The sequence below is a fragment of the Lepidochelys kempii genome, chromosome 4 (genome assembly GCF_965140285.1).
Source record: "Lepidochelys kempii isolate rLepKem1 chromosome 4, rLepKem1.hap1, whole genome shotgun sequence".
Classification (NCBI taxonomy): Eukaryota; Metazoa; Chordata; order Testudines; family Cheloniidae; genus Lepidochelys; species Lepidochelys kempii.
In genome coordinates this window covers 38,931,011-38,945,092 of record NC_136383.1, presented here as the reverse complement: position 1 = coordinate 38,945,092, position 14,082 = coordinate 38,931,011, and the positions used below count along the sequence as shown (strand labels likewise).

Below are 14,082 nucleotides of genomic sequence, written 5' to 3'. Positions count from 1 at the left end.
GCCTCTGACTTCAGTCGACCCACTGTGCAAAATCTTCAACTGAACCAGCATTCAGGGCTCACATACTTTTAAACATACTATCTGATACATTAGTGCTCTAACTCTGTCAAATTCTAAATTAACTAATATAAAGAAACTCCAGTAAAAAATCAGACAGGATGATACAAGGCTAGATGAACCACATATAACACTAATAATTGTAACGAGGAATCACCTATCAGTGAGAGAACAAGCTACACATTAGAGGTATCTCATGGATGGATATTAATTTTTTTAAAGTTAAATTAAACAAAATGAATGCCAGTGCAATGTAATTAGGCTTGGAAGTATTTGATTTTTATTGGTACATATTGATTTCACTGTACGTACGTACACACACACACACAATTTCCATTAATGATGATTGAAATTTACAGATAGGCAAAGTAAGAACAATGCTGCTTGAGAACTAGAGTTTGATTTTAGGATATTTACTTTGCATATTTTGACCTGTAATGTGGACAATTTGTGCTTTAACAGGTATAAACTTTAACTTTTTTAATCTCAGTGTCTGCTACATTAAATAACTGTCATCTGACCCCCACCCATACTTTCCCACAACTGAAAATTTAAATAGATAAAAATTAAAAAATGCTTACAACCCAAAATTTTGCACAACTGTGAACATTTTAAAAAAATGAAATAAACATTGAAAACATGCTTACAAATAAATATTCCAAATAAAGGTTGGTAACAGTTGTGGGGGTTTTTTTGGTAGGGAGAGGAGAAAAAAGGTGGATATTGCAAGATCTGGGCAAACATGAGTTGCTGAAGATTTTCGTTTCTTAACATTATTGATCTTATTTTTAATCTCTTCCACAAACACAACAGATCAAGTCCCTTCCTGATCAGAGAAGGTTTACACCTGTAAATCCCCAAGTATTTATTGTGGCTGAATTGATCTGAAGCTAGGCTTGGAATTCCAATTTTTACAGTTGACTTTTGGTGGTTGTTAGTTGATCACAGACAAATCCCAAAGCATAGATGGATAATGTCACCTCCCCAGCAGCATTTATTATATAGCACTTGCTCCTCCTGTTTTAATGTCTAATACTTCTTGACTTTCTTAGAGTGAGAGAACCTCTTATTTCAAGACTTAAGATATATTCCAGTACGAAATTCCCTCTGGGCAAAAACTTAACAGGAACAAACAGAAGAAATGTATAGTTTTTATTATTTTTGAATATGCTTTGGAACAAAGGTGTTTTTCTTCTTTTAGGACAACTTGAAATTTAGTCAGTAGGGCCAAAAATGGCCTTTATTGTGCAATCTGTACAAATATTAGAAAGCACCTGTTCACTCAGTCTCATTAAGGAATCCACTATTGGCATTCTTTTGTGAGCAGGTGATCACTGATGTAAATAAGGGTAGTACTATCTAATCCAAAGCGGGGAAGGGAAATTTTGGGCAGGTATACTAAGGATTGCATGCCAAGTCTTGAAATCCAAATCAGGTTTCATTTATTCAAGGGGGGGGGGGGCCGGGAAGCATGTAATAATTTTAAAAGCTGACATAATACTTTTTCATTCCCCATACACCCATACTTACACACACACACTCATTTCTGCATCAGTTACGAAAAGGTTAGGATTTTTGCGTTGTACTAAAGGTTCTGTAGTTGCAGATTCAAATTTGGCTTGAATAGAACCCATCATTAATCATGCAGAACTCTAAGGATATCTGTGGGAGAGGGATCCGTGTAAATGAACTAGGTAACTACATGCTTACAGTTTAGTCCATGCAGCCAGTCTGCATGCCTAAAAGGGCCAGTTGCTCACATAAGAGCAAATAAACATAGGTATGTTCACATTTGGGGCACATACATGAAATGTTTTAGAAAATTTAACTGGTAAAGAAACAACAAAAATAAGAATAAGCATAAAATGAGTTAGGATCTTATTAAAGATGTTTTATCAATCATCACTGATGCTATAGTTATGGTTGAGAAGACACTTTTATAATTCAGTAAAACATGAGGTCTTAATGACTTTGTCCCCCCCATCAACCCCCAGTCTCCATGTCTGTTGAATGATAAAAAATAGAATTCTGAGCTGCATACCAGAGAGTTGTAAGTTGCAAATTTACAGTATGTGATGGCTGATCATAGGCAGGCTTTATCAGGTACAACATGTTGATATAAAGTCACAGTGTTGCCCTCTACTGGCATCCGCTGAAAGCTGTTAAACATCTATTCATCAAGAACCATAAACAACATGATAAATTTGTGAAGGACAGTATTAATAGATTTCAGACTAGCTCTAAGCGATCTCTGTAAGCAAAAGCCTTCCTCTGTAAGAAGAATGGGGGGTAGCACTTAGCTGTCAGCACTCATCTGCTTACAGACCTCTGCAGACTTTACCTTCAAAATACAAAAGCTTTAAAACATAAAAATGTCAGCTGGATTAATTAAATGTTTGAGCACCAGCAGCTCCTACAGAGTTCGAAGGCTCATGGCATAAATTAGGGACATCGGGGTCATGAGAGATAGTGTCATGTTTCAAACAGATGTGAAACTTCTAATTCAGAACACAGAATCACACAGCAGCCTTGTTAAAAGATACCTTTGCCAAGTCCATATATTTGTACTTAATAAGATAAGGCAGGGTGGAGGAGAGGGGCGTGTTTGCATTTCACAAGTACTCCATTGCCTTTGTTTCTGTTGTTTTTTTCATTTAGGTGGGATCTTTCCCCACAGGCATTAAAGAATGGGCCAGCCTATTAAAGGCCAAGTTGTACAACCCTTACTTGAGAGTTGGCCTCACTAAAATGAATGGAGTCAATGGCTCCGAGAAGGCTATACATGCAGCAGTGTAACCCAGTGGGTCAGCTGTAATGTAATCAGTGTGTGACTTTAAAAAACTATTTCTCTAGGCCGCACACTTTTGCAATTCCTCAACTTTTTGTTCATTCGTAAAAAAACATAGAACATCTTTCTGTCAAGCCCTCAAGGATGAGCACCTCAAACAGTGAAATGAAGACTGGAAAGGGGGCGGGGGAGGTCTGCCTTGCTCCAAGACCGAACGAATGTCCCCATAGTCAGAAAGCCCTCAGTATAAAGCTGTCCCTTCCCTTCTCTCACTCTGCGGCCTTGGGCAAATCATTGCAACTTGTCCTGAGTTTTCCCATCTTTAAAATGGTGATAATCTTTCTTGCTTACCCTACAGGATTGCTGTGAAGGTCAGTTAATGTTTGTATAGTGCTTGGAACCTGTCAGAGCTTTGCATGCATGCAAAGACTTTTTTTATGAACAATTGAGTTTTCCTAGATTGGCTTAAAGGGGGTTGTTGTATCTGCACATAAAGATGTGTTGACCAGGCATCAATGTGATTAGCCGGAACAGATTCCATTTAGTTAGAAAATTAGTTCACGGAGATTAGCTTGTTGAAAAATATGTTTGGTGATGGAAGCAATCTGATTTTGTTGATTAGCCTTTTGTGTGCAATTAGCCTAGATGCTGGAGTCTTATTCCAGTACATTGCCTAAAATACTCGAAAAGAAAAATGTACGTAAGAAATTGTAAAGCTTTATCACTAGTTTTAAATTATGGACTTGCTCCAGAAAACCTCTACTGAGTGGATCTGAATGGCCCAGCCTCTGAGTTATATGGTATAAATTCAGAGTGACTTCACTGAAGTCAGCAGAAACTGTACTGATTTACATCAATGTAAGTGTTCAATCCTGTGAGGTACAGAGGGCTTCTTGTGAGGTGCTGAGCGCTCTCTACTCCCACTGCGGTCACTGGGCACCTCACAGAAGCTGCTGTGCCTCCCGTAGGGCAGATCTTGCTGGCATTCTTTTAGTTAAATGCAACAAACGAACAGAAGTGGGTTTTATAATTAAATTGGCTTGTGACACCCAAATGGCTCTAATGATGAATAGATGTGAAGTGAGGGAAATGTACTGTACTTTGAGAACAGTTAATGACTAACTGTAAAAGTGACCATGTACTAGCCACAATAGAATTCATCCTAGCCCAGTTGTCACCAGGACTGCAGCTTTTTTTTTAAATCCCGCTCTGCATGTATTCATATTTTATGACAAAATCAAGCAGTTGAAAGTGATACTTTGATACAGCCTTGCATGCTGTCCAAACAGATCTTTTGTTCTTTACATGTAGTTTCCCTAACGCTCAGATCTCTTTCACTCTGTTTGAACTGCACATGAACACTAGAACATAATAATGTTTGACACACAACCATGCTGGGCTGCCTTGATGTACTGAGGCAATGCTTTCTTTCCGCCGTCTGCATTTGTTGACTCTGATGCTCATCTTATTTTCAGGTGAGCGCCCTTACCAGTGTCCTTACTGTGACAAGGCTTTCAGCAAGAATGATGGACTAAAGATGCACATTCGCACCCATACAAGGGTAATCGTTACTTTACTTAAATTTAATTGTTACTTAAGAACCATGATTGTCCACGGACAATGCAGGGAAATAAATTATTGCTGTTTGTAGAGAGGGAGGATGTTTTAACGATATTTGTGCTTCAAAACAGAGGAAAACGGCATAAAAATTAATAATCTTAGAATTCTATTTCTGATTCCTACAGTGAACTGTGTGTGACCTTGGACCAGTTGGTTTATTTTTCTGTGCCTCATTTTTTCCATATAAAAAGGGGGAATTATTCCTATCTTCCTAACAAAGTTGTCTTGGGACTTGTTCAGTGTTTAAAATCAAATAATAGGTTAGTCTCTCTATAAAAGCATCATTATTATTGAGAGAGAGAGTTAAATGCCCAACATTTTTGTGTTTCTCGCACCTCCAAATGTACTCTCTGGCAAACTCGGTCTGTCTTAATAACAACAATGGTACTCTGTGCATGTGCAGTGCTTTTACCCATTTAATTGATTACAAATATCAATTAAGTCTTAAAACAACCTTGTGAAGAAGGTAGGAATAATATCTGTAATGCAGGCTGGGAGATGTCTCTGAAGATTATTCTCTGACTTTAGGATTACAGCTATCCCCGGAGTCATCTGTTCTGGTTTAAAAGGCTCATCATGTATATCTATGTACTGAAGACAACCCTTGCCCCACTCTGTCCCCCTTGTGCCGGTCGAGCAAAAGGGATGGTTTTAAACAGCCAGCTGTGAATTCTGCTTGCATATGAGAATCATAGACTTTAAGGTCAGAAGGGACCATTATGATCGTCTAGTCTGACCTCCTGCACAACGCAGGCCACAGAATCTCACCCACCCACCCTGTAACAAACCTCTAACCTATGTCTGAGCTATTGAAGTCCTCAAATCGTGGTTTAAAGACTTGGAGGTTCAGAGAATCCTCCAGGAAGTGACCCATGCCCCATGCTGCAGAGGAAGGCGAAAAACCCCCAGGGCCTCTGCCAATCTGCGCTGGAGGAAAATTCCTTCCCGACCCCAAATATGGCGATCAGCTAAACCCTGAGCATGTGGGTAAGACTCACCAGCCAGTCACCCAGGAAAGAATTCTCTGTAGTAACTCAGATTCCAAACCCATCTAGCATCCCATCACAGGCCATTGGGCATATCTACCACTGATAGTTGAAGATCAGTTAGTTGCCAAAATTAGGCTATCCCATCATATCATCCCTTCCATAAACTTATCAAGCTTAGTCTTGAAGCCAGATATGTCTTTTGCCCCCACTGCTTCCCTTGGAAGGCTGTTCCAGAACTTCACTCCTCTGATGGTTAGAAATCTTCATCTAATTTCAAGTCTAAACTTCCTGATGGCCAGTTTATATCCATTTGTTCTTGTGTCCACATTGGTACTGAGCTTAAATAATTCTTCTCCCTCTGTGGTATTTATCCCTCTGATATATTTATAGAGCGCAATCATATCTCCCCCCAGCCTTCTTTTGGTTAGGCTAAACAAGCCAAGCTCTTTGAGTCTCCTTTCATAAAACAGGTTTTCCATTCCTCGGATCATCCTAGTAGCTCTTCTCTGTACCTGTTCCAGTTTGAATTCATCTTTCTTAAACATGGGAGACCAGAACTGCACACAATATTCCGGATGAGGTCTCACCAGTGCCTTGTATAACGGTACTAACACTTCCTTGTCTCTACTGGAAATACCTCGCCTGATGCATCCCAAGACCGCATTCGCTTTTTTCATGGCCATATCACATTGGCGGCTCGTAGTCATCCTGTGATCAACCAATACTCCGAGGTCTTTCTCCTCCTCTGTTACTTCCAAGTGATGAGTCCCCAGTTTATAACAAAAATTCTTGTTATTAATTCCTAAACGCATGACCTAGCACTTTTCAGTATTAAATTTCATCCTATTACTATTACTCCAGTTTACAAGGTCATCCAGATCTTCTCATCATTGATATACAATGCTACTCCACCACCTTTGCCTTTATTTCTGTCTTTCCTAAACAGCACATACCCTTCAATGCCTGTAGTCCAGTCGTGACGACTATTCCACCATGTTTCTGTTATCCCTATGATATCTGGTTTCACTTCCTGCACCAGTAGCTCTAGTTCCTCCATTTTGTTACCTAGGCTCCTCGCATTAGTGTACAAACATCTTAATTTTTGCTGTTTGGTCTCGCTCACATTCTGTACCTGATTAGGCACAGACATTCTACTGCCAGTCTCACCTATTAGACAGGTATGTACACTACCCTTCCTCCTTATGGCCATTCTACTACCCACGGCTTTATCCTTTCTTACTTCGTTTTCTTCCCGCTCAGTGTTAAAATCCGGCGTGGAGATTACCTGGACATCTCCCAACCATCTCCCTCAGATTCCTAGTTTAAAGCTCTCTTGATCAGTTGTACCATCCTCGATTCTAGAAATCTATTTCCCTCCTTACTCAGGTGAAGTCCATCCCATGAGAACAGTCCTCTGTCCATGAATGCTTCCCAGTGGCCATACATCCCAAAGCCCTCCTCATAGCACCAGTGCCTAAGCCATCTGTTGAGCATCATAATCTTGTCACACCTTTGTTGCCCTTCTATAGGAACAGGCAGAATCCCACTGAAGATCACCTAAGCCTCAATTTCCTTAAGCGTCTTCCCCGGCCTGGCATAGTCTCTCTTGATATGTTCCAGCAAGAATCTACTGTATCATTTGTTCCCACATGAAGGACAATCAGGAGATTCTTTCCCACTCCCGTTAGGATCCTCTTCAGCCTCAGGTCCACATCTCGTATCTTAGCACCCGGCAGACAGCACACCCTTCTGTTCTCTGGATCAGCTCTTGTTACAGGCCTGTCTAGCCTTCTCAGTAAGGAGTCCCCAATCACATAGACCTGCCTTTTCCTGGTGATGGTGTGATTTTCCAGTCTATCCCTTCTTCCCTCTGGCTGCAAGTCTTCTCGATTCCTATTGTCCCTTGCAATCCTCTGCAACCGATTCTGCATCCTCCTGGGGCTCATATTTGGTGTTATCTCCATTGACTCTTGCCCTCTTCCTATAGAACTAGCTGCTCTTCTCTTCTTCCTTGCCCTCTCACCTTCAGCGACCACCTGCTGTGCTCCTTCTTCATTTTCCAACTCTGCAAACCTGTTCCTGAGCTCTGTTTCTCCTTCACTAGCCCATCTTTTCCTCTGCCTGGTTCTCTTAGTCATATGCTTCCACTGTCCACTTTTCTCACCCAGCAGTATCCCCTCAGAGTTCTTTGGTCCTGCTTCCATCTGCAAATCTGAGCTTTTCCCTTCAGCCTCCTCATGTCTTTGCTCCATTATCCGCTCGAACCCCCTTCTAAACTCAACCAGAGTTTCCACCTGCATCTCCAATCCTCTGATCTTTTCTTCCATCAGCTCTATCAGGCGGCACTTCATGCGGATGAAACTCTTTTCAGGTACCCCCTCCAGGATCATGTACATGTCACAGCTTCTACATTCAGTCATCTTCACTGTGTCTTCCGCTACTTGGGTGATGTAAAGTCATCATAACCAGCCTTTTGCTATTTACTTCTGGTCTCCCGTACCCCCACGAAGAAACCATTTTGGAGACAGATTCTAGGCTGGGTGTGCACAAACACCCCTTGTGGAATAGAAAAGTATTGTAAATTTCACTTTGTGTGGATAGATCTTGATCATCTGCATAATGCAGACAATGAAATGCTAACAGATGCACATTATTCTACAGTCTAAGGAAATTAGTCATTTCAAAGAAGTAAGAAGCTTTTATTTGCCAGAACTGGAATACTTACAGAATTGCTCTTCTGAGAAGTGTAATTCATTGGGATTTTCCTTCTGTTATTTATGCACTTAGCCATAATAATGCTATAATGCTAAAGGGGTCGGTCCTGGGGCCAGTTTTGTTCAATATCTTCATAAATGATCTGGAGGATGGTGTGGATTGCACTCTCAGCAAATTTGCGGATGATACTAAACTGGGAGGAGTGGTAGATACGCTGGAGGGGAGGGATAGGATACAGAAAGACCTAGACAAATTGGAGGATTGGGCCAAAAGAAATCTGATGAGGTTCAATAAGGATAAGTGCAGGGTCCTGCACTTGGGACGGAAGAACCCAATGCACAGCTACAGACTAGGGACCGAATGGCTAGGCAGCAGTTCTGCGGAAAAGGACCTAGGGGTGACAGTGGACGAGAAGCTGGATATGAGTCAGCAGTGTGCCCTTGTTGCCAAGAAGGCCAATGGCATTTTGGGATGTATAAGTAGGGGCATAGCGAGCAGATCGAGGGACGTGATCGTTCCCCTCTATTCGACATTGGTGAGGCCTCATCTGGAGTACTGTGTCCAGTTTTGGGCCCCACACTTCAAGAAGGATGTGGATAAATTGGAGAGAGTCCAGCGAAGGGCAACAAAAATGATTAGGGGACTGGAACACATGAGTTATGAGGAGAGGCTGAGGGAGCTGGGATTGTTTAGCCTGCAGAAGAGAAGAATGAGGGGGGATTTGATAGCTGCTTTCAACTACCTGAAAGGGGGTTCCAAAGAGGATGGCTCTAGACTGTTCTCAATGGTAGCAGATGACAGAACGAGGAGTAATGGTCTCAAGTTGCAGTGGGGGAGGTTTAGATTGGATATTAGGAAAAACTTTTTCACTAAGAGGGTGGTGAAACACTGGAATGCGTTACCTAGGGAGGTGGTAGAATCTCCTTCCTTAGAGGTTTTTAAGGTCAGGCTTGACAAAGCCCTGGCTGGGATGATTTAACTGGGAATTGGTCCTGCTTTGAGCAGGGGGTTGGACTAGATGACCTTCTGGGGTCCCTTCCAACCCTGATATTCTATGATTCTATGCACTTCTGTAGGGAATTTTTATATATATACATATTGTCTCCTCAGTCTGGCAGCTCGCTAGAGCCTTTTACGTAATATGTTGCTTACATGTATTCCCATATGTCTTCCACATTGCCACTGTTGTATGTAAGCAAAACACCATTAACACCTTTGAAACTTGCCAGCTGGCTTTAAAAGACATGTAAAATATGGGGCTGAATGAAAGATGGACTAAGGACTTACGTGAATATGAGGGTAGGAGGAAAAAGGAAATGGTTCAAGCTCTGTGTCTGCATGTGAGAATAGCTCAACCAGCCACACTAACTATTCAGTCTGCAGCAACAAGGAGACATTGGTAATTGGATTTTACTGAGTAGAAATGTATTTTCTATAAATGTTGTTTATTGCTAAAGAATATGATAAAGTTCTTCTTCAAGTGATGGTCTCTATATGTATTCTGCTTGAGGTGTGCATGTGCCTGAGATCAGAAGATTTTTGCTAAAACTGGAATTTTTCAAGATCTGTGGTCCATATCTATATTCCACTACCCACCCTCCTTCGTCTCTGCTGTGGAATCTTATCCTGAGGCTATTCATGGTAGAAAGGTAAATGAAGAGGCGGTCAGTCCACATTGCCATTTATACCCTCAGGAGGAGGAGAAGGTCACAGGTGCAGACCAACAGACACCGCTAGCAAAATTCTTCTTGTCTCAGGCACGTGGTGTCCATGCTCACCTGGAGTGGAATACAAATAGAGACCACACATCTCAAAGAACTCAATTTATTGGACAGGTAAGTAACCTTCAATACATCTGAGATGTCAAGACTGCCCAACAGGAGGCTGGAATGTCAGATTTCTCCTCTTTTTTGACAAGCAAGTGAGTGGAAATCCTTGCAGCCATGTTGTGGGCAGACACAGAATTCTGTTTGAATTCCTGACTTTAGTGCTGTCATGTTGTTTATATACCACTTAACCCATAGTTCTGAAGTTTAAAAGTCAAGTTTGTTTATATATGAGTGACATTTTATATAAGCTCACACCAGAGTAGGGATCTTTTATTTCAAAATAGTGGGGCTCAGTACTGGCATGTTTTGAGTAAACAAGATTATCGCTATAATTAAGTTGCTCTCATGCTCCCCTCTCCTTCATACCCCAACTCCATATTTGCATCTGGATAGCAGAAAACTTAATTTCCATGAAGGTGTAATTGTTTGAAAGGTAACTAATAGTATAATAAACACATTGGAAATTGTGATTTTTCTTAATGAAGGACCTTCCATTCTGAGCACTTCTGAAAATTTAGAGAAATTTTGACCATTCAACATTCCCTCTGCCGTCAAACCACTTCTGCATCCTGAGGGTTACACACTGCAAACCCCAGTCTGAACAGTAAATAGCTTTATTCAAATTTCAAATACATTCAGGTTAGGCCAAAATATTGAGATGTATTTGGTTTCTTAATGTGCATATTAGTTGATACGTTTTTACAAACTTTTATATAAATTTGGATACCTTTAAACCTGTAGTTCCATATGATACATAAAGGGATACATAAAGGGATACATAAAGGGACCTGGGTGTTTCAGGCCAACACGTAGGTGCCACTGAGATCCTCAGAACCCCTGCTCAGCTGACAATTAACTCTGGAGGCACCTAAAATTCCTTAATCCTGGAGAGTGCACCATTAAAGTCCCATAGGTGCTCAAGGATATGTTGACATTGCATTCTAAACCTACGACTGTGGGACTTGGGCTTGTGGACACGGTGTTTCCAAGCCCTTGTTTGAGCATGCAGACTAAACTGAAAACCTGAGTTTACAATTCCTAGACCCAGGTACAGGTCTCATAGCCATGCTACGGTGTCTGTACAGAACTACACAGACCTTCTGACTCAGGTCTGTGACTTGGGTCACATCTACACTGTAAAATGACAGGGCGTCGACCCAAGTCACAGCAAGACTCAGGCTATGACCCACCTTCCTAGCAGGGTACTGAGTGCTTACTGACCTGAAACAGACTGAATTTGTGTGTGGGCAGAAGGTGGCTGCTTGGGCTCACACCTGAATTAGAGCCTAGGCTTAGTGTGCAGTGTAGACATACCCTAAATCTCTGCCAGTGGGCATACACACAGTAGTGTCAGTCTAGGCACCCAGGCGGCTAAGTCCCAATGGGATCCTGAGACTAGGATTTGCTACACCTATATTGCCTGTGGAGCCAACATCCATTAGGCATTCTCAGAGCACACCTAACCTCATGCTGGTGGGAGTGGGGGGCAAGCAAAAGAGGAGCCCTCTCTTATAACCTTCAGTACAGTGGTTTGAGCATTTGGGATGTAGGTTCACCTCTGATATGAGTGTTCTAGTATGTTGGGACCCTGGGGCACCCAAGGCTTCCATGGCTCAGGGCAGCCTACCCAGTGAAGCGCCCTGGAGCTGGGGATTCATTCCCTTTCAACATTTTTGGGTTTTGTTCCAAATTGAAATTTCATGACCTTAGAAAAGATTTGACTAAATATCATCATCTACACTTTGACCTTACTATTGTTTACATTGTTAGAAATACACTCATAGCAAACCATGAAAACTTGTCAACAAACATGTATAAAGCATTTTAAACAGTCACTGGTGACCAATAGCTGAGTATTTTTTGTTTATTTGGAGAAACTTTTTATTCAGTTCTCATCTGAACAATTTAAATATGGCCTGGATACTTAAGCATACAAATAATGTATACTGATGTTGTATACAGTATTTTGCGGTATAAAATGATTCATGGCTGTGTCCATGTAGTAATGGCATGCCTATTTTTCATACAGTGTATATTGTTGAATTGATATTAAGAGATGTAGAAGACATCCCACAAATGAAATAATTAAGTTCTGCTTAGATCTGCATTTAAAAAAAAAATTGGTGCTGAAAAAATTGCCTTAGTTACTTGTAGAAACAGGGCAACCCTTTCTGAAATCTAATCTTTTATAAACTCTCAGCTAGAATGTGATACTAATTGGTATTCAAGAAAACCTTTTTCTCTTTATTTATATTTTGTTAAACATGATTTTGAGTTTTATAGAGAAATAGACTTTTTTACCCAAAGTCAGCTAAAGGAGAACAATGAATACTGACCGTCTAAGTATGACCACCATTTATATCCTCTTCCTCTCCCCCTCCAAAGTGTAAGTTGTTCTGTTGTGTTGAGAGTAAAACATGACTGTCCAAAACAGAATACTTTTATGAATGTTAGCAATTGCCATTTTTGTTGCTGCCCTCTATACATTCTTCTCCATAGAGAAATTTCTATACGTTTTCACAGTGCTATGGAGCAAAACCTGAGTCGAAAGGCTTTGCTGCACTGAAAATGAGTTGAAATACAGCAGGGCTGATGGAAAAAAGATTTCTGTTCCATATGATCTGTCTCTGATTAGGTTCTTCTGGGAATAGGGTGACCAGTCTAATTGCTAGTTTTCAACATCGGGTTTCATCCTTACGGCTTTGTTCAATGTGTTCCCTCACTGTCCATGCCCCCAGCATGGCCACTTCTCTCTGTTCCTTACAAAGTTCCTTGTGGAAACATATGACAGAGTCCCATTGCATGGATTCTCCACAAGGCTGTGTTTCAGCTTGCCTTTGGTCCTAGTGGATTTAATCCAAAGCCCACTGAAGTCAAAACTTGATTTAGACCCTAGGTGTGCACAGATGCAGGTTGGGGATTTGGGTTTCCTGAAAAACTGAGCAATCTTCAGCCTCACACAAAATAAAACCGCAGAAGTATTTGACATTTTGACTGATTTCTGCTTAGCTATGATTATCTTTATCCTTTAATGATATCCTTTCAGAGTTTACGTAAAAGCACATTTAAGAGTTTAAGTAAAAGTGTAAGATACATGAATTTTCCTTTGTTTTAGGAAACTGAAAAATAAAAAAGACAAGATCATGAACAATTACTCTTTCAAAGGCAATTTATAACTCTTAAGGAAAAGCAGAAAAAATGGACATTCTCTTAATTTATATGAATGGGCCAAAATCAAAATTTAGCTTTGCATTTCCAGTAATTCTTAATATTTTAATAAAAATAGAATAAACCAATAAACATTCTTAAGTGGCAACATTTCTTGGAGTTACTTTTTGGGTTAGGTGGCTTAACAGAGTTCTAGGTTTAATTTAATACACAAAATTCACTATAAAAGACTGAGGGGTCTAAATTCTGTTGCCTCATCTCTAATATTCTAATTTAACTTCAGGCATATCACAAAAGATTAAAAATTTCAATCTGTGATTTATGTCCCATTCCTTCTTCACCTTCCACCCCACCTTCAAACACATTTTTATAGTATAGTTGATTCTCACACACATTGACACGCAATTATTTTCATGAACTCCAAGGACAGGGATAGCTAAAAGTTTAAAGAGTCAGGTATTTTTCATTAGCTAAGCACAGAAATGTGGAATTAAAAAAAAATCATTTAGCACCATTATTCAAAAGCCTTATTCATGGTTCTAATGAAAACAATGCCACACTGTTTTGCTTAAGCCTTTAAATAAAAAACTGTAAAGTCTACTAAATGCAATAACAAGTCATGCACTTCACCAGCGTACACTTCACCAGTGGAACTAGGTGGCAAACCATCCACAGAACAAGAAAGGCTACAGGAAAAATCATTGCAGAGTTTGATTTAGATCTGGCAGCTGCTAAATAGTGCACGCTGTGGGTGGCCCTAGGTGTCAGCTCTAATGCTGGAATAAACAGAAAGGGAAAGATGGAGGAGCAGTCAAAACCTCCTCCAACAATGAAATGAGGAGAAAATACCGTCAAACTTGACATTAAAATTTTAAATAAGTGTAGATTTGTTTTAATAAAACCTACTATATTTTTA

The 14,082-nt window shown here is 40.5% G+C and overlaps 1 protein-coding gene across 2 annotated transcripts in view; it reads left to right on the top strand.

The window, feature by feature from the left end:
• The window catches only part of PRDM5 (PR/SET domain 5), a 138,219-nt gene that overhangs the window by 91,882 nt on the left and 32,255 nt on the right, over nt 1-14,082 (top strand). For both annotated transcript variants that reach the window (XM_078852476.1, XM_078852475.1), the window contains one exon: nt 4,321-4,406. In XM_078852476.1, the coding sequence (XP_078708602.1) occupies nt 4,321-4,406 (86 nt within the window). The remainder of the gene's footprint in view (nt 1-4,320; nt 4,407-14,082) is intronic.